General features: G+C 31.4%; 4 protein-coding genes and 1 pseudogene across 4 annotated transcripts; 3 read left to right on the top strand and 2 right to left on the bottom strand.

Moving 5' to 3' along the window:
• Nucleotides 1-599: 599 nt before the first annotated feature.
• On the bottom strand, nucleotides 600-2,535 carry LOC111306445 (embryogenesis-associated protein EMB8-like; annotated as a pseudogene).
• Nucleotides 2,536-5,209: 2,674 nt separating this feature from the next.
• On the top strand, nucleotides 5,210-6,348 carry LOC111306133 (uncharacterized). Its single transcript, XM_022904038.2, has one exon. The coding sequence runs from the start codon at nucleotides 5,595-5,597 to the stop codon at nucleotides 6,051-6,053; it is 459 nt and encodes a 152-aa protein (XP_022759773.1). The 5' UTR covers nucleotides 5,210-5,594; the 3' UTR covers nucleotides 6,054-6,348.
• Nucleotides 6,349-7,871: 1,523 nt separating this feature from the next.
• On the top strand, nucleotides 7,872-11,413 carry LOC111305321 (thioredoxin-like fold domain-containing protein MRL7, chloroplastic). The gene is made up of 6 exons (XM_022902741.2): nucleotides 7,872-8,698; nucleotides 8,974-10,003; nucleotides 10,369-10,453; nucleotides 10,698-10,809; nucleotides 10,915-11,022; nucleotides 11,164-11,413. The coding sequence occupies exons 2-5, from the start codon at nucleotides 9,183-9,185 to the stop codon at nucleotides 11,016-11,018; spliced, it is 1,122 nt and encodes a 373-aa protein (XP_022758476.2). The 5' UTR covers nucleotides 7,872-8,698; nucleotides 8,974-9,182; the 3' UTR covers nucleotides 11,019-11,022; nucleotides 11,164-11,413.
• A 3,375-nt stretch (nucleotides 11,414-14,788) lies between these two features.
• LOC111305320 (succinate--CoA ligase [ADP-forming] subunit beta, mitochondrial) lies at nucleotides 14,789-18,616 on the top strand. Its single transcript, XM_022902740.2, has 12 exons — nucleotides 14,789-15,041; nucleotides 15,376-15,486; nucleotides 15,677-15,788; nucleotides 16,085-16,149; nucleotides 16,276-16,353; nucleotides 16,497-16,571; nucleotides 16,683-16,835; nucleotides 16,961-17,095; nucleotides 17,242-17,406; nucleotides 17,735-17,857; nucleotides 18,214-18,285; nucleotides 18,381-18,616. Exons 1-12 carry the CDS (start codon nucleotides 14,943-14,945, stop codon nucleotides 18,456-18,458), a joined length of 1,266 nt encoding a protein of 421 aa, XP_022758475.2. The 5' UTR covers nucleotides 14,789-14,942; the 3' UTR covers nucleotides 18,459-18,616.
• A 259-nt stretch (nucleotides 18,617-18,875) lies between these two features.
• Nucleotides 18,876-21,984, bottom strand: LOC111305319 (long-chain-alcohol oxidase FAO2-like). The gene is made up of 3 exons (XM_022902739.2): nucleotides 21,621-21,984; nucleotides 21,239-21,511; nucleotides 18,876-20,741 (listed from the first exon to the last, which is right to left on the bottom strand). Exons 1-3 carry the CDS (start codon nucleotides 21,849-21,851, stop codon nucleotides 19,017-19,019), a joined length of 2,229 nt encoding a protein of 742 aa, XP_022758474.2. The 5' UTR covers nucleotides 21,852-21,984; the 3' UTR covers nucleotides 18,876-19,016.
• Between the last annotated feature and the right edge of the window lie 1,641 nt (nucleotides 21,985-23,625).

The raw sequence follows: 23,625 nt of genomic DNA, 5'->3' as shown, positions 1-23,625 counted from the left end.
TTATGTTGGTTGATGATAGAAACTTGTTTTATGAATAGGTGGCAAACCTTGGCTAGGTTTGAAAAAGGAAATCAAAATTCTTATTGTCTTCTTATTTGTCATTTTGTTGGTTGTTTCCAGAATTGGATTTAGGGTTTTTAAATGTTCAGCACAAAAAAAGTGTGCTTAGTAAATGTTCAGCATAACATAAAACTTTGTAAATACAAAAGATGCAGACTTACTCAGCAATTGAATTATCAATTAAAGTAACTCTTTGCTTGTTCAACTTCTCATAACCTTCTTGTAAATCAATTCCCTTACATTCTCAAGATTAAGGTATCTAGAAACATGTATTACTTACGAATAAAACATTGCAAGTATATAAAATATTAAAAAGGAAAGCAAAAAAGCATAAAAGTAAAAGATGCTCATAAGTCACATAAGGGTCAACCAGGTGAAGCATGTTCATTCACTTTAAGAAAAACAATGCTGAAAATTTGTATTCGTTAAGAGAAAACATAGCAATTTAGATTCAAATTTTAATTATTTATTAAAAAAGTATTGAATAGTTTAATGCATTCATTAAGAGTAAACATAACAATAGTTTTGTGTTCTTTTATTTTAGCAAAATAATCTGTTAATGCCAATAGTCAAAGTTTAATACATGTCATATAAGATAGCAACATCATAAAGATGATATTGAATAGTATGATAGTAGCTAAGAAATTCAAGAAACATATTTTCAAAATTGGCACAAATATATCATATGGATGCAAAGCAATGGTCTTTGAACATGTTTTATGGAATGAAAACTACTTAAATTAGAATAGTACTCACCTGCTGACTTGAAACCAAATGAAACTACAATGCAACATAGAAAGGTTTATAAGCAAATAATGTTTCATTGTAAACCTTACCTCCTACCCCCAATCTCGCCCCCTTTTTTTTCAAAATGAATATCACAGTTAAAAGTAAGCCCTGTGTTAATCCTTCATCAAAATCCCTGATAAATTTTGCTTTAACAACTGAAGAAATATTAAATTCACCTCCATATCTTCAAATAGGAAAGCATGCTTATAGAACACATGAGATTCAAGTGAAATCTTAAAAATTGTGATACCAAGTTGATAAAAGTAGTACTTAAATAAAAGCATCTTATAAGAAGATTATTTTTGAAATATTTTACAGATGGCTCTAGCAAAAAATTTTTCATAAGAATTATTAAAACCCTTGTGGAAGTCTTCATTAGCAATGACCAAATTGAAAGGATTATACAATGACATAGCACTAGAAAAAAAGCAAGTATGAAATTTCTGCAAGTGGAATACGGTTAAATGACAAATAAAATGGAAACATTGCTGTGATAAAATGGAGAAAATGAAGTAGAATCGAAACCAAAAAAAGATCTAACATTAAAAATAAAGAGTACAAAAATTTTTTCTTCCAAAACAGTGAACTTAGAATAGGTCAGCAACAAAATCATATTAAAAATAACTATTCAAGGCATATTTACCTACCAAACATTAGGGTAAACCGTAAACTAATTATAATCTATCATTATAAAACTTTACCTTGATAGAAAAGTTGAAATTTTTAAATGGATTCCATTTCAAAGTTATAATGAAATGCTCAATCATGAATCATCAATAATTTTTCCCTTATCCCAAGTTAATGTAAAAAATATTTTCTCAAATCAATGAAATGAATAAACTCCATAGATGAAAATTATTTAAAGGAAGTGCAATTGCCCTAATGAAACACAAATACATGAAATAAAAAAATAAAGATAAATTAGTGAACAATTTCAAATTAACTTCACAATAGGAAGAAAACATAAATTTTTCACAACAAATAAACAAACACATTTCTACCGATGACATCAAAACTAACCAACTAAGGTACAAAGTTTCACCATAAAAAAAAGAAAGAACAATTATACTATTATTTTACTTGACCAAGATATCAAAAGAATACTTGCACAAAGAGACCAACAAATAGCATACAAATTAGCTTTTGGGTATTCAGCACCAACATGTTTCACTTATTCACACGTGTCTCTTAGAAACGAAGTTGAGTATAACTACACATGTAATATATCAATGTTATTCCAATAATAAAATCAACATTTTCTTTCTTTAAAATAATTTAAAAAAACCTAATATCCGAAAACTTTTCTTATTAAAAATATTGAAAATCAAGCAGCAAAAAATGAAAAGTAAAGGGAAGGGTTTTTATTACCTAATGAGTGAAAACTGGACTATCTCCATAATTTTGACTATTAAAAACCACAATGCACCACCTTTTACTTTTTGCTTTAGTTAGCATATATCTTACATATGAATATTGGCTTTCTATAATCAAACCTGGCTACCAAAAAAAAGTCAAAGCTTCTTAGATTAACACAATTTATTTATACCAATATTTTTTAAAATATGGTTAATTTTATGTTACCAATAAAATGAGGATAAAAGAATCAGGAAAAAAGCGATGCTATTAGCCAAAGACCTAGTCAAGGGCGATGGAACCACCTTATTTGACTTGGAGGCACTTTATCATTGTGCCAATATAATAAGTGTTTGAAGTCACTAAAATAAAAATATTTTATAATAGCATTAGGAACTAAACAAACATGTCTAACAACAATCATTACTGCCACATATGCCAATACAAATTTATATCTAGGGTGGTTGAACAAAGTTTCATATATAAACTAAATATCTATAACAAAATCGGGACAGGTGTAGTTTTTGAACTTATTAATGGTAGGCAAGTCCTTAGCAATCTCAAGAAACTTGAAGCTCCAATTGTTATTGTTTGTACTAGCCTGTGATCACACATACTAAGTACGAAACTATCAAAACTTTCTTTCAAAATCGTAGCATATGATATATTTTACATAGGACTCTATTAAATATTTTTGTTCCCTCAAAATGTTGAATTTTATAAAGACATAAGAAAACATTACTAAACACATCTTCTAATTGCTTACCATTACTTTCAAATAAGCATATTTTGGTTATACATTCCATTCAATTAGTATACTCAAATTGAACTTACCATTACTTTCAAATAAGCATATTTTGGTTATACATTCCATTCTATTAGTATACTCAAATTGAAATGCCATGATAATAATAAAAAAAAAATTGCAACATTTCTCACCTGGCTACACCTTTATACTTTGAAATTCGATGAGAAAATTCACAACTTTTTTTGTAAATTAAATCCAAAAATAAATTAATTAAAAAATAAAAAAAGTATAAGTGTTGCTATTGAGTATTACCTCATCAAATGCCCAATATATTATTCTTTTGATTAACCTTTCATTTCATTGAATTCATTTTGATAAGTTGATAACTAAAATGAACTAAATAATAAACGAAAAATTAAGTGTTTATCGAAGTAATAAACAAAAAATTAAGTGTTTAGACCAAAATATAAAAATCTTATGATTCAATAGCTTCAATACCAAATAAATCAAATCTAATAAAATGAATAAAAAAGAAATATAACTTTCCAAAAAAAAAAATCAAAGAAAATCCAATGTTCAAATTTATTAGGAAATTAAGGATACTATCATATCCCTAGTACTTTAATGTAGCCAAGTTTTATGCATTTGTTACCGCTTCTTCACCATAATAAGCACCTAACCCAAAATCTAACACTTGAATTAAATCTTTCAATAATACCATAAATTTGATGATAAAAGGGAAAAGGCAAAAGGAAATATAAAGTGGTTTCTTGACATTATTAAAAAGAGAGGTAAAAAAAAATTATAATAAAGTGATAAACTCACTAAGATATATTACATTAATTTCAGTTTGATTTTATTATCGTTACGATTACCATTAATATCATTAGAAAAATAAACCATGACATTTATAGAATTACATCAAAATTATTAGTCAATAATTTGTGTAAAATAGAGCATGGATATGGGAAAAATACCAATTGGACAACCCTTCTCATTTCTTTTCCTTTTCTTTTGATTTTTCTGATCGTCTCTCTCCACCAATGTTGAAACTCATGCCAATTAAAATGCATGCACCCAGTCGAGACTGATTTTTTGGTCTTCAAAATACTCGGAATACTCCAATTTACAAAGCATCACCAAAAAACACAAAAAAAATAAAAAATCACAATCTTTATAATTTGTGAGGAACCCAGCAAAAAAAAAAGAATAAAAAACCAACAAAAAGAGAAAGTTTTGGCTGAATATTGAAAGGTTTGGACTGTTCGGGCAAAGCTTTGACCAACGAAAAAATAAGAAAAAAGAGAAGAGAATAAATAAAAGAGAAGCAAGAAGAGAAAATGGTTAGCCAAACTTTGGGTTTTTTTTTCTATAGGTCTTTGATCTTTGCGAAAGTCTTTTCTTTGAACTTTCTAGAAACAAAAATCACCCAAAATTACCCTCAATTTTATTTTATTTTTTATATTGTTGAGTTATCCCCTTTAATACAGACAAAGAACAACTTTTATATTAAGGTATAGATCTTATAATTATTTTTTACAAAACAATTATTGAATTTGAAATTGACTCGTTATAAAATTTCATAATCTTTACATGATTTGTATTTTGGGATTCTAATCAAACATGTAAAAATTATGAAATTCCATTTATACTTTGCAATTAAAATGTATCATTTATATGTATTTCCATCAGTTAAAAAAAAAAAAAAAAACCTCATAAATATTAGATGTAGAGCATGCAATAAGGAAGTTATATTTGATAATTTAAATATAATATGAAAACAATATAAAAAAAACATAAAAGTTTAACAAAAATAGTATATGAATTTAATAAAAATAAAAAATTATATTTTATGTTTGATATATTAAAATAAATTATGATATGATAATTTTTATAATTTATACATATTTAATTTGAAATAAATACAATACAAATTTCTTAATTATCAAATAAAAAAACTATTATTACTAAAAAAATAATAAAAGAAATTAGGCAAAAGCCCATGGATCCTATTCCTTATGGCTAAAGAAGAATATTCATTCTTGCCCCACCATTTTTATTTTTGCTTTTCCAAAGATGGGTGACTTCTTGGCATGGTTAATCCGTCAAAAGACAGAAGTGATAAAAACATAAAAATCATGAGATAAAGAATGGGGGTACTTTCGTCATTCAATGTTTTGTGGCAATCCCCGTAATTTTGTCCTTACGCAGGGGCCAATTCTTAAACCCTTCTCTATAAATACCTACAACCCCACCATCGTTTCATTCTCCTTGTACCATTCATTTTTTTTTTCTCTAAAAAATTTCTCTCTCATTCATCCTTTTTTTCTACCTCATTTCTTCTCTCGTATTTATAAATCACTTTCAAGCGGCAATTTAGAAGCCAGATTCCGGTCGCTGCCTTTTTGAAACTTTATTTTTAACTTTTTTTTTACCCTCCGTCTCTCTGTCTTTACCCCTTCTCTTCTTAAATATTACTTTTAACTGTTTTACCTTTTTACCGCTCATTATTTTAGCCAAACAACCCCATTTCTTAAAAAATTTGAAAAATATGGGGTCCCCTGTTTTATCTCTCGGGGGATTTATTTTTTATTTATAATAGATATTTTGTGCCGACGTGGCATGCACCAAAAAAGGCGCAACAATGAACACCAAAACGATGCGCCTCCCTCCCCGTCGGGTTACCATGCCCAACAACAAGCGAAAAGAAAGAGACAATTTTGACCTCAAACACCTAACCCCTTCAGCCACAAAATTACCCAAGCCGGCTGTCCCCTTAGCCGGTTCTGAAAAAGCCTCCCAACCGTTTCTCTCAAACCAGCTCCTAGCTGGATACCTGGCCCACGAGTTCCTCACTTGTGGGACACTGTTCGGCCAACCGTGGGACCCGGCCCGACAGCAACAAACGGCCGCCGAATCCGGGAGGGGAGTTAGAGAAGATGCCGAGCCAAGCGAGAGATCCGGAGCACGCGACCCCGAGCCAAAGCCGAGGGAGGCGAAGCATCAAAGGTACGTGGAAGTGGCAAGCCTACTGAAGACAGATGGGGCCCACATACCGGGCATTGTCAACCCGAGCCAGCTCGCTCGTTTCTTACATATGTGAGGTTGTTTTCTCACACGTGGAGACACCTCATTGGGCATCGTTTTCCTTCACATTTAAAGCAGCAGACCAGAAAGAAAAAGAATGAAAACGATAAAAGGAAAAGAAAAACCTTTTCTGGAGAGCGTATCTTATCTTCTTCTCCGTCTTTCTACTGAAGAAGTTCTCTGTGGAGTACGTAGCCTTAGCCCCATAGTTTTGTTTTATTGTTGTTGAAGGTATGCATGCTAGATGCATGCATTCATGCCTGTACATTTGATGTGTATGAACTGAATAATACAAATGAAAATTTCTGCAATGCTTTCCATTACTTTTGATAATGTTGTTAGGTTACTAAAAAAGTCAAATAAGAACAGAGCAATGTCGTTGGTATATATAGATAACAGATTGTCTCCTTTGATAGAACAAAATTGGTGTTTTTTTTAACGGTTGATTTGAGTTTGCAAATTAAGTCGGTGTTTTGATTTGCCAAACTGCAGTTCATGAAATGCAAATAAGTGTTAGATTAAAAAAGAAAACCGTAGGAACACATTGAAAAGAAACATGGGTTATTACTAACAAGTTGGCAGAGAACCCGTGGATATCCCTTATTCAAAGCTTTCGCCATTTTTTTTTTTAATGGAAACGACTGAAGAAGGCCAACAATTTTTGTAGCTGTCTATTCTGGAGTAATGGGATTGACTTTATTAATTGTAAGGTCGATTCTATTGGTTAAGATGAACATTGTTTCATAGCTGATTAAATAAGTTTCAATTCTTAATTTGACGAACTACTAAGTCAATATATGTGCATACATTGTACATCTCAAAAAAGGAAAAAGTCAAGCGGATGAAATTATTTACTTTTTATGTTTAAAAAACAAAAAGCATACACATACTAGAGTCCATTTTAATTTATCTCTTTATTTTTATATATTTGTGAAATTGGTGTTATTTAAATCTTGAGTTTTTTTTTTTTTTTGGTTTATATTAAATTTGACCCCTTCACTTATTGGTTTTAAGATTGAACCCTCCACCTAGTGTATTCAAGTTTTTTTTTTTTTTTTTTTAAATTTATATATATATAATCAATTGATTTTAAATTATATACTTAAAATTATATCAACATTCAGATTTTAATTTATAATTTTGTTTTATATATTTAAATTTGTCATGTGATAATTATGTTTACACATGGTTTATATGTTAAAATAATATTATTTTACATATGTTAATTCTTGAATTTAAATTTTTATGACTTTATATTTAAATTAAAATTTTTTATCTATTATCAATTAATTTAAAGTTGAATAATTAACAATCCTAATAGTTCTTTTCTTAAAAAAAAAAAGCCTAATAGTTTTACCATATATTTAAGATTTTCTTTACCCAGAATTTACCTCATTGGACATATGGCCACCCCATGGTTGATCAACCTTTGAAATTTGAATTTGAATTTAAATGCTTTTAGGTGTTTGCTACTTTTAAGTTTTATCAATCAGCCCGCTACCCCACTGAGAAATGAAGTAAAAATAAAAATTGACTCACTTATTTTTTAAACTTGAATCAAATTAGTGCGATACTTTTAAAGTTTTAATTCAAAGCAATAGTAGTAACTGATTCTGACTTTGTCTTTTATCCGTAATTTAGAAAAATTCTAAATTCGAATAAAAACAAAAAAGCTCGGTGCAATAAAAATCTTGAAACTTTTTTATTTGAACCGGGAAAATGGACCGGCTTTAGCCAAAAAGCAAAGGGACCGGCATTGCGGCTTGGCGATTCTGTGGCTGTGGGACGTATTGTCAGACCTAAATATAATAAAAGGATCCTAACTATTAACTATGAGCCATGAGGAGAGGACATTATTAATTATTGTTAATTTTATTTAAAATTGCCCTTTTTTTTCTCCTCTTAGTAACCCTAACCCTAATCCAATAAACTAACAAAGGTTGTTATTATTCATATCTATGCCACTCGTTTCTTCTTCCTGTCCCTTTTTCTTTCGCTCCCCTCTTCCGCTTCTGCCGTTTCAAGGGTGGCCGTACCATCGTCGGCCTCAAAATCTTGATCTGAGCAGAGACTTTTTTTTTTTTTTTTTCTCGCAGTTTAACGTTTTAGAGATTCTAGCGAAGTCCGGTGTCGGATCGAAAAATTTCTTAAAAGTTTCAGCTGATTAAGGGGATTTGGTGTTTGTTGATTGCTAATAGCCGGTTTGGAAATTTTATTGGGAATTTTGATGGATAAAAGTTGCTAATATTTAAGTGATTTTGATTTATTGCGACAGAATTTATTTGGGATTCAAGATTTTTTTTACTGTTCATAGAAAAAATAGTGCTCTTCAAATGTTACTGCAACGATTGAATTTGAATAAAATATTATCAGTGATTTAGATAAGAAAATATCCGATTTAAAGAGCGTGGAGAGGCTCCTTGGAAACCACTTCTTTTCGTTTAGGGTAATAATAAAAATAAAATAAAATAATAACCATAGGAAAAGCAGACTTGTCCTTTTCGCAGAACAAAACGGCACCGTGGAACTTGGATAAGAAAACGGCCGCGAGATTCTGGGTTTTGCTAAAGGTGTGCTATGCTCATCCTTATTTCTCCATTTTCAGGTTGATGAATTGGAGTGTTTCAAATCCATCAACTCCTAACGCCAACCCTCTCCGAGGTACTCTAAGTTTTCCATTTAACGAAAAATTTCTAAACGTTTATCTACTACTACTAACTCTTGCCAAGTTTCCGACTCTCTTTTTTTTTTTTTTCCTCTTTTGAAGTTAAAATTTCATTAGATATATTCATTAAAATGAGAATTATTGTATCTATAAATGGGTAAACAAATGATTTTCATATAAGCATGCTGGATGATTGTTGTGTTTAAAAAGTTAAGCAATTAGTTTATGATGAATTGCTCATTACTTATTTCCTTGACTTATACTGTGACAGGCTTCTATTGCAAAGAGTCTACTATCTCAGCTTAAGTTTTGGGCATTTTGGGATTTCATGGTTGATTATAATTATTAAAAGGGTCAACAAATTGGAAGCAAAATTTGGGAAACAGACTCAGCTATCATTATTACTTGTTTAGGATTGTTTCTATATTCCTTTGCCAAATTATATCTTCTAGTGCTTGAAATTACTTGGTTGTTGAGAAAATGTTATCCCTTCATTTTAGAATTGCTCCGAAATCCTTTTCGCCTCGTCATGTAGTAAACATTGATCATAATTCCTGCACCTTGCTACCTATCTCTAATTTTACTCCTAGTACTCTTAGTCATTCATACCAATGCTTGCCATCTAGTTTAAACCATAGCCGCGCTTTAAAAACTTCCCCTTGCTTTGCTATTTCAAGCAAATCGGATTCGAAGCCTGACCATGACCCGGATGCTGAAGCTTTTTTGAACCCTAAATCTAAAGCTGAAACAGGAAGCCATAACAAAAAGTATGTTGTTTCCCGTAACAAAGATGAAATTCCTGATAAAAGCTTCCCAACAACCATTCCTAAGAAGCCAAGACGTGGTCGTAGGAGTGAAGCCGTAGCTGTTGAAGATTTTATTCGTGACTCACTTGAAAAGACATTTGAATCAATCCGGCGGCAGAGTCCAGAAGCTTTTGAGAATAACGAAAATGTGATGAAGGATAGACTTGAAAATGAGTTTGATTCTGACAGTAGCAGTGATGAGGATGAGGAGGAGGAGGAGGATAGTGAGGTTGCTGGTAGAAGAGGAAAGAAGATGGTAGTGGAAGAGGACGATCCAGATTGGCCTTTGGATGCTGATGTTGGTTGGGGAATCAGGGCATCGGAGTACTTTGAGCAGCACTCAATTAAGAATGTAGTTGGTGAAGATGGTTTTGAGATTGACTGGGAAGGAGAGATTGATGATAGCTGGGTAAAGGAGATTAACTGTCTGGAGTGGGAGAGCTTTGCTTTCCATCCAAGCCCGCTAATTGTTCTTGTATTTGAGAGATACAACAGGTAACCCTTTTCCTCTCGAATTTGTTGTGTTACTGTCTGTCTCTTTCAAATGATTTTTTCTCCAGTTTTTGGAATACTGAGGCATATGACAAAGAATTTCAGACTTATGTAGTGTTTATGTATGCATTTTGCCAATTAATTTTGCCTGTGGTTAGCGAGAGCATTAAGACGATAAAGTTCCTCAAGATGCATTTTGGTACTTCCTTCTGATGCATGATGTTTAATTGCTAATTATATTATGTTCTTACATGTTTGCACCTATTATAGAGGAGTATACCTTTCAAACATCTGTAACATAAAGAATATATTTAATTTTTATATCTAACATTTTATAAGGAAAAACATCCATTTGATTTTGTCAACAGGGCAACTCACAATTGGAAGACTTTGAAGGAGCTGGAGAAGGCGATCCAGATATATTGGAATGCCAAGGACCGATTACCTCCTCGGGTATAAATCTGTGTTTTGTCTTTTATATGAAAATACTATGTTGGCAAAATATAAATTATGCTCACCGACTTGGTTGCACATAAGTTTCCATAAGGTTCAGTTCATGTATAAATCACTCACTGCATGTGGTTGCTTGAGAAATCTGAGTGTGTTCTACTTTGTTAGGGAAAGGTCGAAATTTCCTCAAATTGTTTTGCCTTGTTTATCTGCCAATAATAACGCCTTGAAATATTCCTGGAAACAGGCAGTGAAACTGGATATCAATATTGAGAGAGATTTAGCTTATGCTCTTAAAGTCAGGGAATGCCCCCAGATGTTATTTTTACGTGGAAACCAGTTTGTGTACAGGGAGAAAGGTAGGTTGTACAGTTTTGCTTGTAGGAGTCATAAAAAATATTGGTCTGTCAAATTGATGTGAACTCCTTTCATCTGATGTTACAATTTAATGAGGGTCTTTGCAGAGTTTCGCACAGCTGATGAATTGGTCCAAATGATTGCTTGTTTCTACTATAATGCAAAGAAGCCTTCATGGATTGACAAGGCAGCCATATATCGACCTTATTAAGTGTGTATGTGTTAAACAATCCGCACCTACAGTCAAGAATATGTTTATTCCTCATAATTTGTTCTTGATCATTTTGGTTCTGTTTTTCCTTTGGGATAATGATGTGTAATCCTTCTGACCGGGGATTTCCTATGCTTCAATGCAGGTAATCCCCTAGCTTGCTGAACATAATGGACACCTATGCTCAAATGCAGATCTAACATCATGCTGTGAAAAGCAGAAATTGACTCTGGGAAAACATGAACAAGTAATGAATCATCTTTCTTGAGACCAATTAATGTATTTTTGTTGAGAATTTACTTCTATCACCTTCTGGACGAGTGCATTTGTAAATAAACTCCATACATTGTTGAATTTCTGTTGATGTTTCTGCAATAGGTCTTTTGTTTTCCCTCTTTTTGGTTTTAAGTTAATTCATCCACTTAGCTGAATCATTTATATCAGCAACTTTCCTTCCTCAAAGTCCATAAATAGCTGCGTATGTTCTTGTTTTTGTTTTGGTGCGAGAGGAAACATTGCAATTCAATCCAGGGCAGAGGAACTTCATTAGAATCCAAGTTGAATTTCCAGGACACAAGTGTCCCCCATAGAAGTTTATAAGTTTATACATTGGTCCCCATAAAACTCAAGGATGATTTCAAATGTTAAACCTCATGTTGTTGAGGGGAAGATCTCTGCCAGTTAAATGTGAAAGTGAAATAACAGCACGTGAAAAATGAAGATCAAGGTTCAGATTCTTGATATGCGTATCAGAAACTAAATCAACTTTGCTTCACTTTACTGAAGAATATGCCATCTTTTTGCATGCTTTCTTGTGTTTTACAGCAAATATTCTTCTGTAATGGTGCACTGCCAGAAAATGGAACATTTCCGTAGGTTAGACTTTCCAATGTCACATAACTATTTTGAAGGAACACGCTGGTTCCCGAATGCATTTTGCCTATAATTTTTTACGGTAAATTTTACTCAAGTCTTTGAATTTTGAATATAATTTAATAAAGTTTATTAATTTGAAAAATAGATAATTTATCTCAAATTTTTTAATTTTACATGATAATTAGATCTTTTCATGCTAAAAATCTCATTTAAAGATATCTTAAAATGCTCACATAAAATAATATTTTATAATAATAATCTTTTTATTTATTTAAAATATATCAAATCTGTTAATAATAAAAAAAAATTAAATACAATATATAAAAATAAAATTTACATTTATAAATATGCTAATATATAAATATATCTATAATAAAATGAATATATTAAACATAAATTATTATTTTAACATGTAACAATTAAATAAATGAAAGATATAATATGAAAAAGGATGATTGAAAAAAAAAATGTTCAGAATTGAATATATGTTAATTCGATTTTAGTTATTATAAAACTTATATATATTTTAAGCTTAAATCTATATGTACGTGAAAATATAGTGACAAATTTATTTATTTTAAATTAAAAATGATTGATAATAAGTAATTAAATATTATTTATAATAAGTAAATCCAAATTAAAAAGTTATAATATTTAAATACAAACAAATTTTTGTTATTACATTTGAATAGATATATAAAATAAAGAATAATATGTATATATATAATAAATTTTGAATGGTAGTTTTGTAATTGCATAACAAATTGGAGTGGATTGTCCATTTTTAAAACTATGAATTTACGTTAAATTATACTTACAGCTAAAGGACTTTAATGAAATTTAATCATTTTTATTACAACATTATAATTGTTTAATAACATTAAAGAATTATATAAGAATCTACTATTTAAAAATGTGAGTTTTATATAAAATTTTGATAAAGTTTATGTAATTTTAAATTTAATTAATTAATTATAATGTAATAATTGATATATTTTATGATCAAGATTTAAACATTTTTTCGTAAACTTGGCTTACAAATTGCCAGAGAAAAGAAAAATGAAAAAAATACTACCAAGATTTTGATAGATTTTTTTAAAAATATATTTGAAAATTTTAGAATCTTTTTAGTTTCTTTTTATTAAATTTTTAAGATTTTTTGAATTTTTTAAGTTTTCATAATTTTATAAATTTTAAAAATATTTCACATGATTTTAATTGTTATAATTTTTAAAATTTGTTAAATTTTTTTGAAATTTTTTTAATGTTGACACGATAATTGATAATATAACATTAATTAAATTTTTTTGATATATATTAGTATTTTATTAGAATTCATATTACATTAGTAAGTTTACTAAACACATTAGTCTTAGATATCAACCTGAATAACCAAATAAAAGTTAAAATATCCAATTAAAAATTTTATTTTTATTAAGTATCAAATTAATATAAATTATATAATATAAAAGCCGTTATTATATGAAAAATTATATGATACACTAATGGTAAAATTCTTTAATTTTACAAGAAAAATTAAGACTATAACACATGTCTCATTTTTTAAAATTATTTTTTAAAAATTTTAAATATATACTAAAAAACTTAAATTATTATCTTAATCTCACTAAATTATAACCCGTGCTATGCACAAAATAATTTTATTTATTTAATGTATATATATATATACAATTTAGTTTTTTTTTAACTATATTCAAGTCTTTAAAATTTATAATATATATAAAATTTATATATATTGATTTGTCATTAAAAAAACAAACTTTTTGAAAACAATAAAAAAATTATGTATTTCCTTTGGATATTTTTAGTTACAATAATATTTATACATATGTAAAATTATATTAAATATAAATAAATTATGTTTTTTTAAGAAAAATAAAAATATATATTATTGAATGATAAATTAAATAATAAAATAAGTATTAACACATTTTCACTTTAGAAATATTGACTAAATTATTATACAAAATATGAAAAATATATGAAAATATGTGAAAAATAAATAAATTGAAAAAATTTATTTTTTATAAAAATGAAACTGTAATAACAATAAAATATATTTTTAAAAAATTTATAAACAAAAAAATAAATTGAAATAGTAATAAAATATACATTAGAAAAAGTTACTAAAAAAATTAAAAAATTGATGTATAATTTATAGAAGAAGTTTTTAATGACAATTATGATTAAATAGATAATTTTAAATTAATTTTTTAAAATTTAAAATGGATATAATAAGTGATAAAGATAATATTAAAATTTTACATTTATTTGAAATATAAATTTAATAATTAGAGTTTAAATGGATATAATCATTTTGATGATCTTATTATTTAAAGATTTAAGATAAAAATTGTTTGAATTTTCAAAAATTTATCTAAAATTACTTGAATTTTTAATGTCTTACTTAAATTTTTTAAAAAGATAAATTTTTAAATCAAGATACAAAAGATTGTTAAAAGATTTTGATTAATTTAATCTTTATAATTTTTAAATATACTTGAAAGATTTTGATAATTAAATAATTTTTTAAATAAAATTATTTGGTAAACAACTAAAGTTATTTATTAAAAAAATCTATATTTCATATTTTTAATTTTAAAATATATACATCTAAATTGATTTGATTTTCAATTATAATTTAAATAATTTTGATATTTTAATAAATTTAAAATTATCTAATATATAATTAAAAGAAATTTTTTTATTCTTTTAAAAAATTATTAAAAAAATTATTTTTATTACCTAACAAACTTATTTGTATATACTATTATAAACATATATATTAGATATATTAGATTTGTAGAGTAAAAAATTAGTGTATTTAATAATTTCCGTTTTATATTTAACCCCAAATAAAACAATTCTAGGGTGGGGTCTTACTTTTTCTCTAAACCCGCTCGCTTTTTCCCTTACTGCGGCAGGATCTTTCTCTTTTTCTCATTGATTTTTCTAGGGTTTGCTGCAGGTTTCGGTTTAGCCCTTCGTTGATCATTAATCTTCTCTTAATAGGGAACGAAGAACAAAATGAGAGGATTAGTGAACAAGCTCGTCTCCCGCTCCCTCTCCGTCGCCGGCAAATGGCAGCAACAGCAGCTCCGTCGTCTCAACATCCACGAATATCAGGTTTGTTTGTTTATCACTTTTTTCTTTTATGTATTTTATTCCTTACTTGCCATTATTTTTTAAATTATTTCTGTGAAAGACGGAAACTTTGATTTCCAAAAGAATACTTGATTAGTGATCTATAATTTATACTGATTTTAGTTCCTGTTTGGTTCCTATGAAATTATTTTTACGTAGTTGACGGTTTTGTTTTTCCTTTTTTTTCTGTTTGAAAATTGAACTTTTGAGTTTATTGCATTTTGCTGGTTTTTATGGATCTGTGCGTCTGTTTGGAAATAAAAATTTCATTTGAGCGTCCCGGAGATAGACGTAATTTTGGTTATTTTAAAATCAGGGGGCTGAGTTGATGAGCAAATACGGAATTAACGTGCCAAAAGGAGTTGCTGTTTCTTCTGTTGATGAAGTTAAAGAAGCAGTCAAGTCTAGCTTCCCAAATGAAAATGAGGTAACTTCTTCAATTTATGCAATGGATTTTTTTTATGTTTATTATCCTGATTGTTGATTTTGTTAAGCACAATAGAGTTATTGGTTTGTGTTCTTAACTATGAGAAATTGGACTTTGAAAAATATTTGATGACATTTGGATATGAAGTGATTGAATAGTAAGGGTATTGATAACTTTGATTATGGCGCAGTTGGTGGTTAAAAGTCAAATTTTGGCTGGTGGAAGAGGCTTGGGAACTTTCCAAAATGGTTTCAAGGGTGGAGTTCACATTGTCAAGGCTGACCAGGTTGAAGATGTAGCTGGTACTGAAAATTAGACTGTATTACACATTGCAAAATACATTTATGTACGAGTATTGTTCTGGAGTTTTTCATTTATCTTTGCCAAATATGATGTTCGAAGTTATACATGTGTATTTGACTTTGTCTGTGTATTGTCAAGACGTGCTCTTACTAAAGATTGAGATGCTTGTATGCTATTTAGCATTTAATTGCCTTGCTTTTTCTTTTTCCCTTTTCTATATGAAGATCTTTCTTTAGTTGTTTTATATCTTTCTTTAGTTGTTTTATAATAGGTGCTTTATTTTAATTGCATGCAGCCAAGATGCTTGGGCAGATACTTGTTACCAAACAAACTGGCCCCCAAGGCAAAATTGTCAGCAAGGTTTGGCACCCATCATTTTTTTGGTGTGGAATTTATATTTTAATCATTCTATGCAGTCAGTTTCAATTAAACTTTGGGGCTTGGATCCAGTAATTGTTTGAATATCTACTACATTTTCTTTTACAGGTTTACCTCTGTGAAAAGTTGTCACTTGTCAATGAGATGTACTTTGCTATCACTTTGGATCGTAAAACTGCTGGTCCGGTATGTCTCAAATCTGTGTAGGTCATATTTGTGCTTGCTGGAAACAACTTTTTTCTTGTTTACCCCATTACTGTTTGCAACTGTAATTGATTTCTCATAAAGCCAAAGGTGCATAATTTCACTATTTTTTTTCTGTTTCTCAGCTTATAATTGCCTGTAGCAAGGGAGGAACCAGCATTGAAGACCTTGCAGAGAAATATCCTGACATGATTATTAAGGTTATAATCATCTTGTTTTCTGATGTTTTAGTATAACCAATAAGGTAGTCTCTCCTTTCCACGGTGATCATGATATGGATATGCAACTGATTTATCTTCTATTTTTGATAGGTACCTATTGATGTTTTCAAAGGAATTACTGATGAAGATGCTGCCAAGGTTGTGGATGGTTTGGCTCCAAAGGTTGCTGATAGGAATGAGTCTATTGAACAAGTGAAGAAACTATATAAGCTTTTCTGTGAACGTGATTGCACATTGTTGGAAGTGAGTATGAGTTTCTTTGTCTGGCTATCTCATGTGTTACTAGTAGTTTGATTTGCAAACTGCAAAATGCATTTCTCTTTTAATTAACGGTCATCTTAGTGTGAGTTGTTTATTCTCTTCAACAGATCAATCCTCTTGCTGAGACTTCTGGCAACCAATTAGTAGCCGCTGATGCAAAGTTGAACTTTGATGATAATGCTGCTTTTCGTCAAAAGGAGATATTTGCTCTCCGTGATCCATCACAAGAGGATCCTCGAGAAGTATGGATTTGTCTCCTTTTCACTTTTATTATGTTCATCAAATGATTATTCTTGGTTCTCTTGTAAATCAAAATACAGCTTAAGTGAATTACATGATAGTCCAATATTTGTACTCATGTCCTATTCTACATTTTCTCTTTTTACAGGTTGCTGCTGCCAAAGCTGATTTGAATTACATTGGCTTAGATGGGGAAATTGGTTGCATGGTGAATGGTGCAGGGTTAGCAATGGCTACAATGGATATAATTAAATTGCGTGGGGGAACACCGGCCAATTTTCTGGATGTAGGCGGAAATGCTTCTGAAGGCCAGGTAATGATGGTTTTTACTTTTAATACTTTCATATAAATTGCCTTCTGTGGTAATTTTGGTCTTTCAAGTGTGCTTACTTTCTGGCACTGGTACATTGGCTTTTCATTAGTCTTAATAATAGTTATGAGGCTTGTATGTGTGGAACATGTGAGCACACACTTCTGCGCATGACTGTATGTGGTAATTTTGGTCATGCATTTCTAGCATCACTCATCATGATGTACAGTGATTTGCTATATGAAAAATTTGGTATCTGTTGATGCTAACCTGATGCTATAATCACTGTCAAATGTATTTGTTCTTTTAATTCTTAGATAATGTGGAACAGGTGGTTGAGGCATTTAAGATTTTGACTTCTGATGACAAAGTGAAAGCAATTTTGGTGAACATATTTGGAGGAATAATGAAATGTGATGTGATTGCAAGTGGGATCGTCAATGCTGCAAAACTGGTGAGAGTTGCATAGAATTTCTTCAACTTCCCTTGGAGCAAGTTCTTTATTTACATTGGTGACCAATTCCTCGTGCATCAAACTAGCATTGAATCTTAATATGTATGGATGAATCATCATTTTAAAACTAATGAAGAACAAACCAAACTGCATGTTGGAAATTTATGAAGCACAGTTTGGTTTTCTTTTAAATAAAACAATGGAGAGAGAAAAAAAAAAGAAAAGAAAAAAGAAAAAGGGGAGAAGAAACTATGATTGTTTTTGCTTGTCAAACTTCGAAGTTATCAATATCTAAATTTTATTGCATCCATAATCCTTGTTAAAGGCAATGACTTGTGTTGCACCTTGTGTTATAGGTTGCCCTCAAAGTTCCTGTGGTGGTTCGTCTTGAAGGTACAAATGTTGACCAAGGGAAGAGAATTTTGAAGGTAAATTGGAAATTTGATGGACATAACTTTTCTCATATCTTGGCAATTATTGATGCCTTTTTGGTTTTCCTTGGTGGTTGCCAATGGTCGTGCAGGAAAGTGGAATGACACTAATAACAGCTGAAGATCTGGATGATGCTGCGGAGAAGGTGGTTAAAGCAGCAAGCAGTTGAGAAATTTAAGATATGGGTCTTTTGTTCTTGTTTCTTATCATCTTTCACAACATTGATGAGTTTTTATAAATCAAGCCCATTGACTCTTGTTAGTGATAAAGCAGGGTTGAGGAATATACTTTTACCGTCCCAGGAAATTGGCTTTTCGTGGTCTGAAATCAGCCCATTGTCTTCTTGATTATTTGCATGTCCTTACACCCACTCCCCAGTCACCAACGATCCTTTTCTTTCGTTTTAGATCGTGTAGTGAAATCTTGTTTCAACAAATTGCAATGAACAAATAGCCATCGAGAAAACTTAGTGTGGAAATTTCTGTGCTTGCATGTGTATTAACGTTAAACGTATTGCAGGGCTTCGTGGGTGAGCCAATGGAAGCAATCACATAATGAAAGGTTTAAGAGCCAATAGTTAAACGCATTTGAGACACAATACATGGTTTATTTGTGAGTAGTTGTATTACAGAGTGCATGTATTTTACAGGAAATTGGTACATTTTTCAGACTTGCTCTAGTAGTTTAGACAGAAGAGACTTTGGACAAAGGTTGGATGACCAAAGGATCATTCCTTTAACAATTTTGCAATCTTCTTGGAAATGCAATAGGACGTGGATTGTATGGTGACCATTGGATTGACGCCGATTGCAGTTGGCAGGACACTTGCATCGCACACAAATAAACCTTCCGCTTCCCAACTGTGACCATTCTCATCAACGCCACCTTCTGCCTCATTTGCACCCATTCTACAACTTCCCATCTGATGAGCTGAAACGTACATGGTCCAATACTCATCCTTGGAACTAGGACCTCCAACAACTGGGACATTATCCAAGAACTCCTCCAAGCTTTCCTCTGAAAGACCTTTGCATTTAATTCTTTGGCCATCACTACGTTGGGTTCCTACTTCCACCGCCCCAGCTGCAATCATTATCCTTAGTAGTTGCCTCAGACCAATCTTAAGATTTTCTTTATCCACTTCGCTAAATCGATACTTGATCTTACCTTCTTCCATTACTTCCCCTGAACCCTGGTCTCTGATCAATGTGAAAAGGTGAGCCAATCTCGGATACCTCACCATTTTATCCTTTAGCTCCCTTCCCGAAACCCATGTGGATAATGCTGCGACTGAGGCCGGTCCAAGTGCAGGAGTTTGTATAATTGCATGGACATTGGATTCTTCTGAAACAACCCTACGAAATGAAGTGATGATTCCACCCTCGTACGCTTTGCCTTTGATTCCTGATGCATCTTCTGGAAAGTATCCCCAAGCAAATAGCACTGGATGCAAATGAAGATTCCTGCCAATATTTGGGTTTTTTAACCCGCTAGAAATCATTAAAGGAGGAGTCAGGAGAGATCCACAAGCTGAAATTGTTGCTTTAGCTTCAATATGCAGCTTCTTGGTCAAATTTTTGTTCAAAGATGTTGCAATCACACCCAGGCATTTCTTTCTTCTCCTTGCATCGTTATTATTCACCAATATAAACTTCTCAGCTTTGCATGCTGTTAGGATCACCGCACCGCAGCCCACAGCATCCACCAGCCAAGTAGAATCAGTTCCTTTCTTGTCTCCTGTTCTACACCCAAAATTACAGGAACCACAGTAATGATTCTCTGAAGAATTCCTTGGAACCGACTCGATTTGCAAACCAAGATTCTCACACCCTTTTCTAAGAACTTGATTTTGGAATCCTTCCTCCGTACAATTTTCTGTAACTCCGATCCTCTTGCACACAGCATCCATTGCAAATTCATAGTCAGAGCTGCCAAAGAATGGAATCTTATGATCCACAGACCACTCCTTGAGAACATTCTTTGGTGTTTTCAATGACGCAGACCAATTAATAGCTGAGCCTCCTCCTACTGTTGACCCAGCCATGATCATGATTTTTCCATTCATGGTTGCCAAAATTCCTCCAGACTCATAAAGCTCAAACATAGATGGACCTTCTAAAGACGTATAGTCTTCTGCTGCAAAATAATTCCCTTTCTCAACAACAACCACTTTCTGGCCAGAGCTTGCAAGAACTGCTGCAGCAACCCCTCCACCGCAACCAGAACCAACTATCACTACATCACATTTGATCTTGTAGACGTTGTGCTCTGCATCTTCCAGCACTTCAAGGCCTTTCTCAGTGAGAGATTGGACTAAGGTTGAATCATCTTCATGCATTGTTTCTATGATGCCCTTTTGAAGTGGTCGCCCTTGAGGATATGCCTTTTTCTGCCTGTTGTCTACGTTGTATCCTACTGCTTTCCATGCTGGGTTTTCTGATTTTTCATCGGTCTGCAACAGAGAAATTTCAAAGCTTCGAGATGGTAATAATCGGAAGAAAATGAGTGCACAGTATCACTACATCGCATGGTACTATGTTATTTACTGCTATCTACACTCTACGCTGCTTGGACTCAGGTTTAAGCATATAATTACAATCAATTTCTTCAATTCGAAGTATTTGATAGGTTTTGCTTGAACTCAGTCAAGTGTATGCTATTTCTCTAGTGAAGCATTTAATTTGTGACATCAACATAAATCAGCCAGACAGGGTTTGATTTTTATAGCAGAGAAACAGTGAAAAAGTGACATTGTTCATTATTGTGTGGACAAAATACATCAAATATCAATATCTTCTCGATTCCTTGGGTTTAGGGTGTTCCTAATATATTTTTTTTTAGCCTTTCCTTGTTTTATTATTTGGCTTATGGAATCAATGTTTAGTTCCACCCTAGTCTCATACAAACGAAAAGAACAGATGAGATTAAAAAAAAAAAAAGATCAATTACCATGGAGAAGAAGATGAACAAGCAGAAGGTTTTGATCAATGCAAAAACAGCTCTTAGAGGTAACGGATGGGCTTGCCCTGACCATTTCATGAGGATTTTTTCTCTCCTTTCCACGGGTATTTTTGAAAACTTGTGAATGAATGGCCATGTCCAGTCACAGCAAAGCCAACCACAAAGCAACAGTGTGCCCAATCTGAAGGAGAGAACTGTCAAAACCACTTTAACAAAGGAGATAGCTTTGGGTTGACCCCTCTTCACCATCAACTCTGCCACCTGTTCCCATTTGGAAAACAAAAAATATATGTTTTTAACTGTAATTATAACCATATAAAGGACAACTACTTTTGAAAGAAAAAAGAGATAAGGAAGACGAGATTTTTACCTCATCCGGAACTGGGGGCTCAGCCCCAGAAGCTTGATAGAAAGCCTGAAGGGCAGCCTGGTCAGCTGAACTATCCTTGTTGTTGATGGTATCAATTGGCAGGGAAGGGACGAAAGTTTCACAAATGGCAGCAAGTGATTGGATCTGAGCAGAAGAGAAACCATGGGTGTATTTACTCGTTCTCCTACCCCCTCTCAGCAAAGGATGACCACACTCCTCTTTTCTTTCCATCGTGTTTTCTCCACCTATTCACTAAACTCTTCTGCTTTGCTTGATAGAAATTCAATGGCTTCGAGCTATGATAGAAAGAGATCGGTTGTCGGCGTTTTCCTGTTTAAATAAAGCCTAAAGGCACACTTCGCCTGTAGAAATAAAGAGGTCTTCTGTTTTTTTATATGCCTCTCGACTATGAGGCTAAGGTAGGGGTGCCTTTCTTTTATTTTGTTCTAACTCTCATTACATTCCTAAAATATGGTGGATGCCCTGTTTTAAATGACACCATGTCAACTAGTAATTGGCCTTTCCTAAAAATATTGATGACTTTAATTACAATTAGGTACCTAAGGGTCCCCCCCCCCTAAAAATTAATTAATTAATCTTTGGACGTGCTGCATGTGAAAACGTATGGTTCAATTATTAATGATTGATTAGACGGCTAGTTTCCTTGGTATTTTACTCTGGAAGAATATTACAATTTTAGGCAGAATGCAAACGAAATCCAAACTTGTGGTCCTTTTCCATCCGTCCCATTTTAAGTGTGGATCAAATAAAACCATGATTACCAGTAAAATTACAACTCAATGAAGTATTACTCAACATATATAATATATAATATATAATTAGTATATTTAAAAAAATTAATAAATAAATTTTAAAAATCAACATATAATTAAATAAAACGATAAAATTTAAAATTGAAACTTAAAGATTTCAATTATTCTTTCTGTCGTTGAAGTAAAACTTCATTGACAATGATAGTGTACAGTTTTTTTTTTTTAATCAAATAGTAACATGATTTATTAATAAAATATTAAAATTTTAATTATATTAATTAAGATTAAATCCTAATAATTTTAATTATAAAAAAAAAAACTGAGGTTTTGTTGCTAAAATTGGAAAGAGAATACAAGTGAATCCTAACAAATTTAATTATAAAAAAATTTGAAGATTTGTTGCTAAAAGTGGTAAGAGAATATAAGTGACACAGAATGCAACAATACTTATGTAAAGGTAGGGAGATAGAAGGAAAGAACATATTTGTTTTCAATAAAAGAAAAGGAAATAAGTACATGCTTTGGAAGAAAAAGAAATGAGAAAGTACCAAAAAAAGAAAAGAAAAAACAAGGTCATTGCTCGTCGCTCAACTTAATTACTGTTTGAAATGAAGTACACCGACAGTATAGAAGTTGAAACGGTGGATAGAATTAGAATCGAAATGAGATAATATAAAATATTTACTCTTGAAAAAGGACATATTATAGAGACGAGCCGTTGATGGTGGAAATTGAAAGATTGAGACAAGACATATATGGGCCAGCAAAAGAAATCCAATCGAAACGGGACGCACAACTTCTTCCTGTTGTGGCCGTCCTATCTTTTGATAGATTTTTTCATTATTGTAGTTGAAACGCTTTGATCCCCTTATTTTTGTTTTCCTTTGGAATGGGCAACTTCTTATCTCTATTTAGTCATTTCAAATACAAAAATGTATGGCAGGCAACTGGCTTCTGTTTCAATGTTTTTTTGTTTTCTGGGTTCAGGTCAATATTCTAGCATTTCTTCCAATAGTTGCAAAATAAAATTAAGAAAGTTGTAAGAACAAATTTCTCTTGAATTTGATGACTATCAGAAGTGCAGGAGAATATTATAAAATCAAATGAACTGAAGCTTTCAGCTTTAGAAATTAGAACAGAACTTGTGATATATATTGTTACCTCAAATGTAATGATGGGATCTTCAAGGGTGAGCATGATTGCGAGTATTTCATCCAACATACGTAAAACAG

The sequence above is a fragment of the Durio zibethinus genome, chromosome 21 (genome assembly GCF_047325235.1).
Source record: "Durio zibethinus cultivar Kanyao isolate XHJ-2024 chromosome 21, ASM4732523v1, whole genome shotgun sequence".
NCBI classification, from domain to species: domain Eukaryota; kingdom Viridiplantae; phylum Streptophyta; class Magnoliopsida; order Malvales; family Malvaceae; genus Durio; species Durio zibethinus.
The sequence above is the reverse complement of the archived record's forward strand: the minus strand, read 5'-3'. Positions and strand labels throughout refer to the sequence as shown.

Coding starts and splice junctions, on each gene's coding strand:
- LOC111306133 (XM_022904038.2), top strand. CDS start 5,595: ATGAACACCAAAACGATGCGCCTCCCTCCCCGTCGGGTTACCATGCCC.
- LOC111305321 (XM_022902741.2), top strand. CDS start 9,183: ATGTTATCCCTTCATTTTAGAATTGCTCCGAAATCCTTTTCGCCTCGT. Junction 10,004..10,368: donor GTATTTGAGAGATACAACAG/GTAACCCTTTTC, acceptor TTTTGTCAACAG/GGCAACTCACAATTGGAAGA. Junction 10,454..10,697: donor AGGACCGATTACCTCCTCGG/GTATAAATCTGT, acceptor TCCTGGAAACAG/GCAGTGAAACTGGATATCAA.
- LOC111305320 (XM_022902740.2), top strand. CDS start 14,943: ATGAGAGGATTAGTGAACAAGCTCGTCTCCCGCTCCCTCTCCGTCGCC. Junction 15,487..15,676: donor GCTTCCCAAATGAAAATGAG/GTAACTTCTTCA, acceptor ATTATGGCGCAG/TTGGTGGTTAAAAGTCAAAT. Junction 17,096..17,241: donor CACAAGAGGATCCTCGAGAA/GTATGGATTTGT, acceptor CTCTTTTTACAG/GTTGCTGCTGCCAAAGCTGA.
- LOC111305319 (XM_022902739.2), bottom strand. CDS start 21,851: ATGGAAAGAAAAGAGGAGTGTGGTCATCCTTTGCTGAGAGGGGGTAGG. Junction 21,512..21,620: donor AGCCCCCAGTTCCGGATGAG/GTAAAAATCTCG, acceptor AAATGGGAACAG/GTGGCAGAGTTGATGGTGAA. Junction 20,742..21,238: donor TGTTCATCTTCTTCTCCATG/GTAATTGATCTT, acceptor TCTCTGTTGCAG/ACCGATGAAAAATCAGAAAA.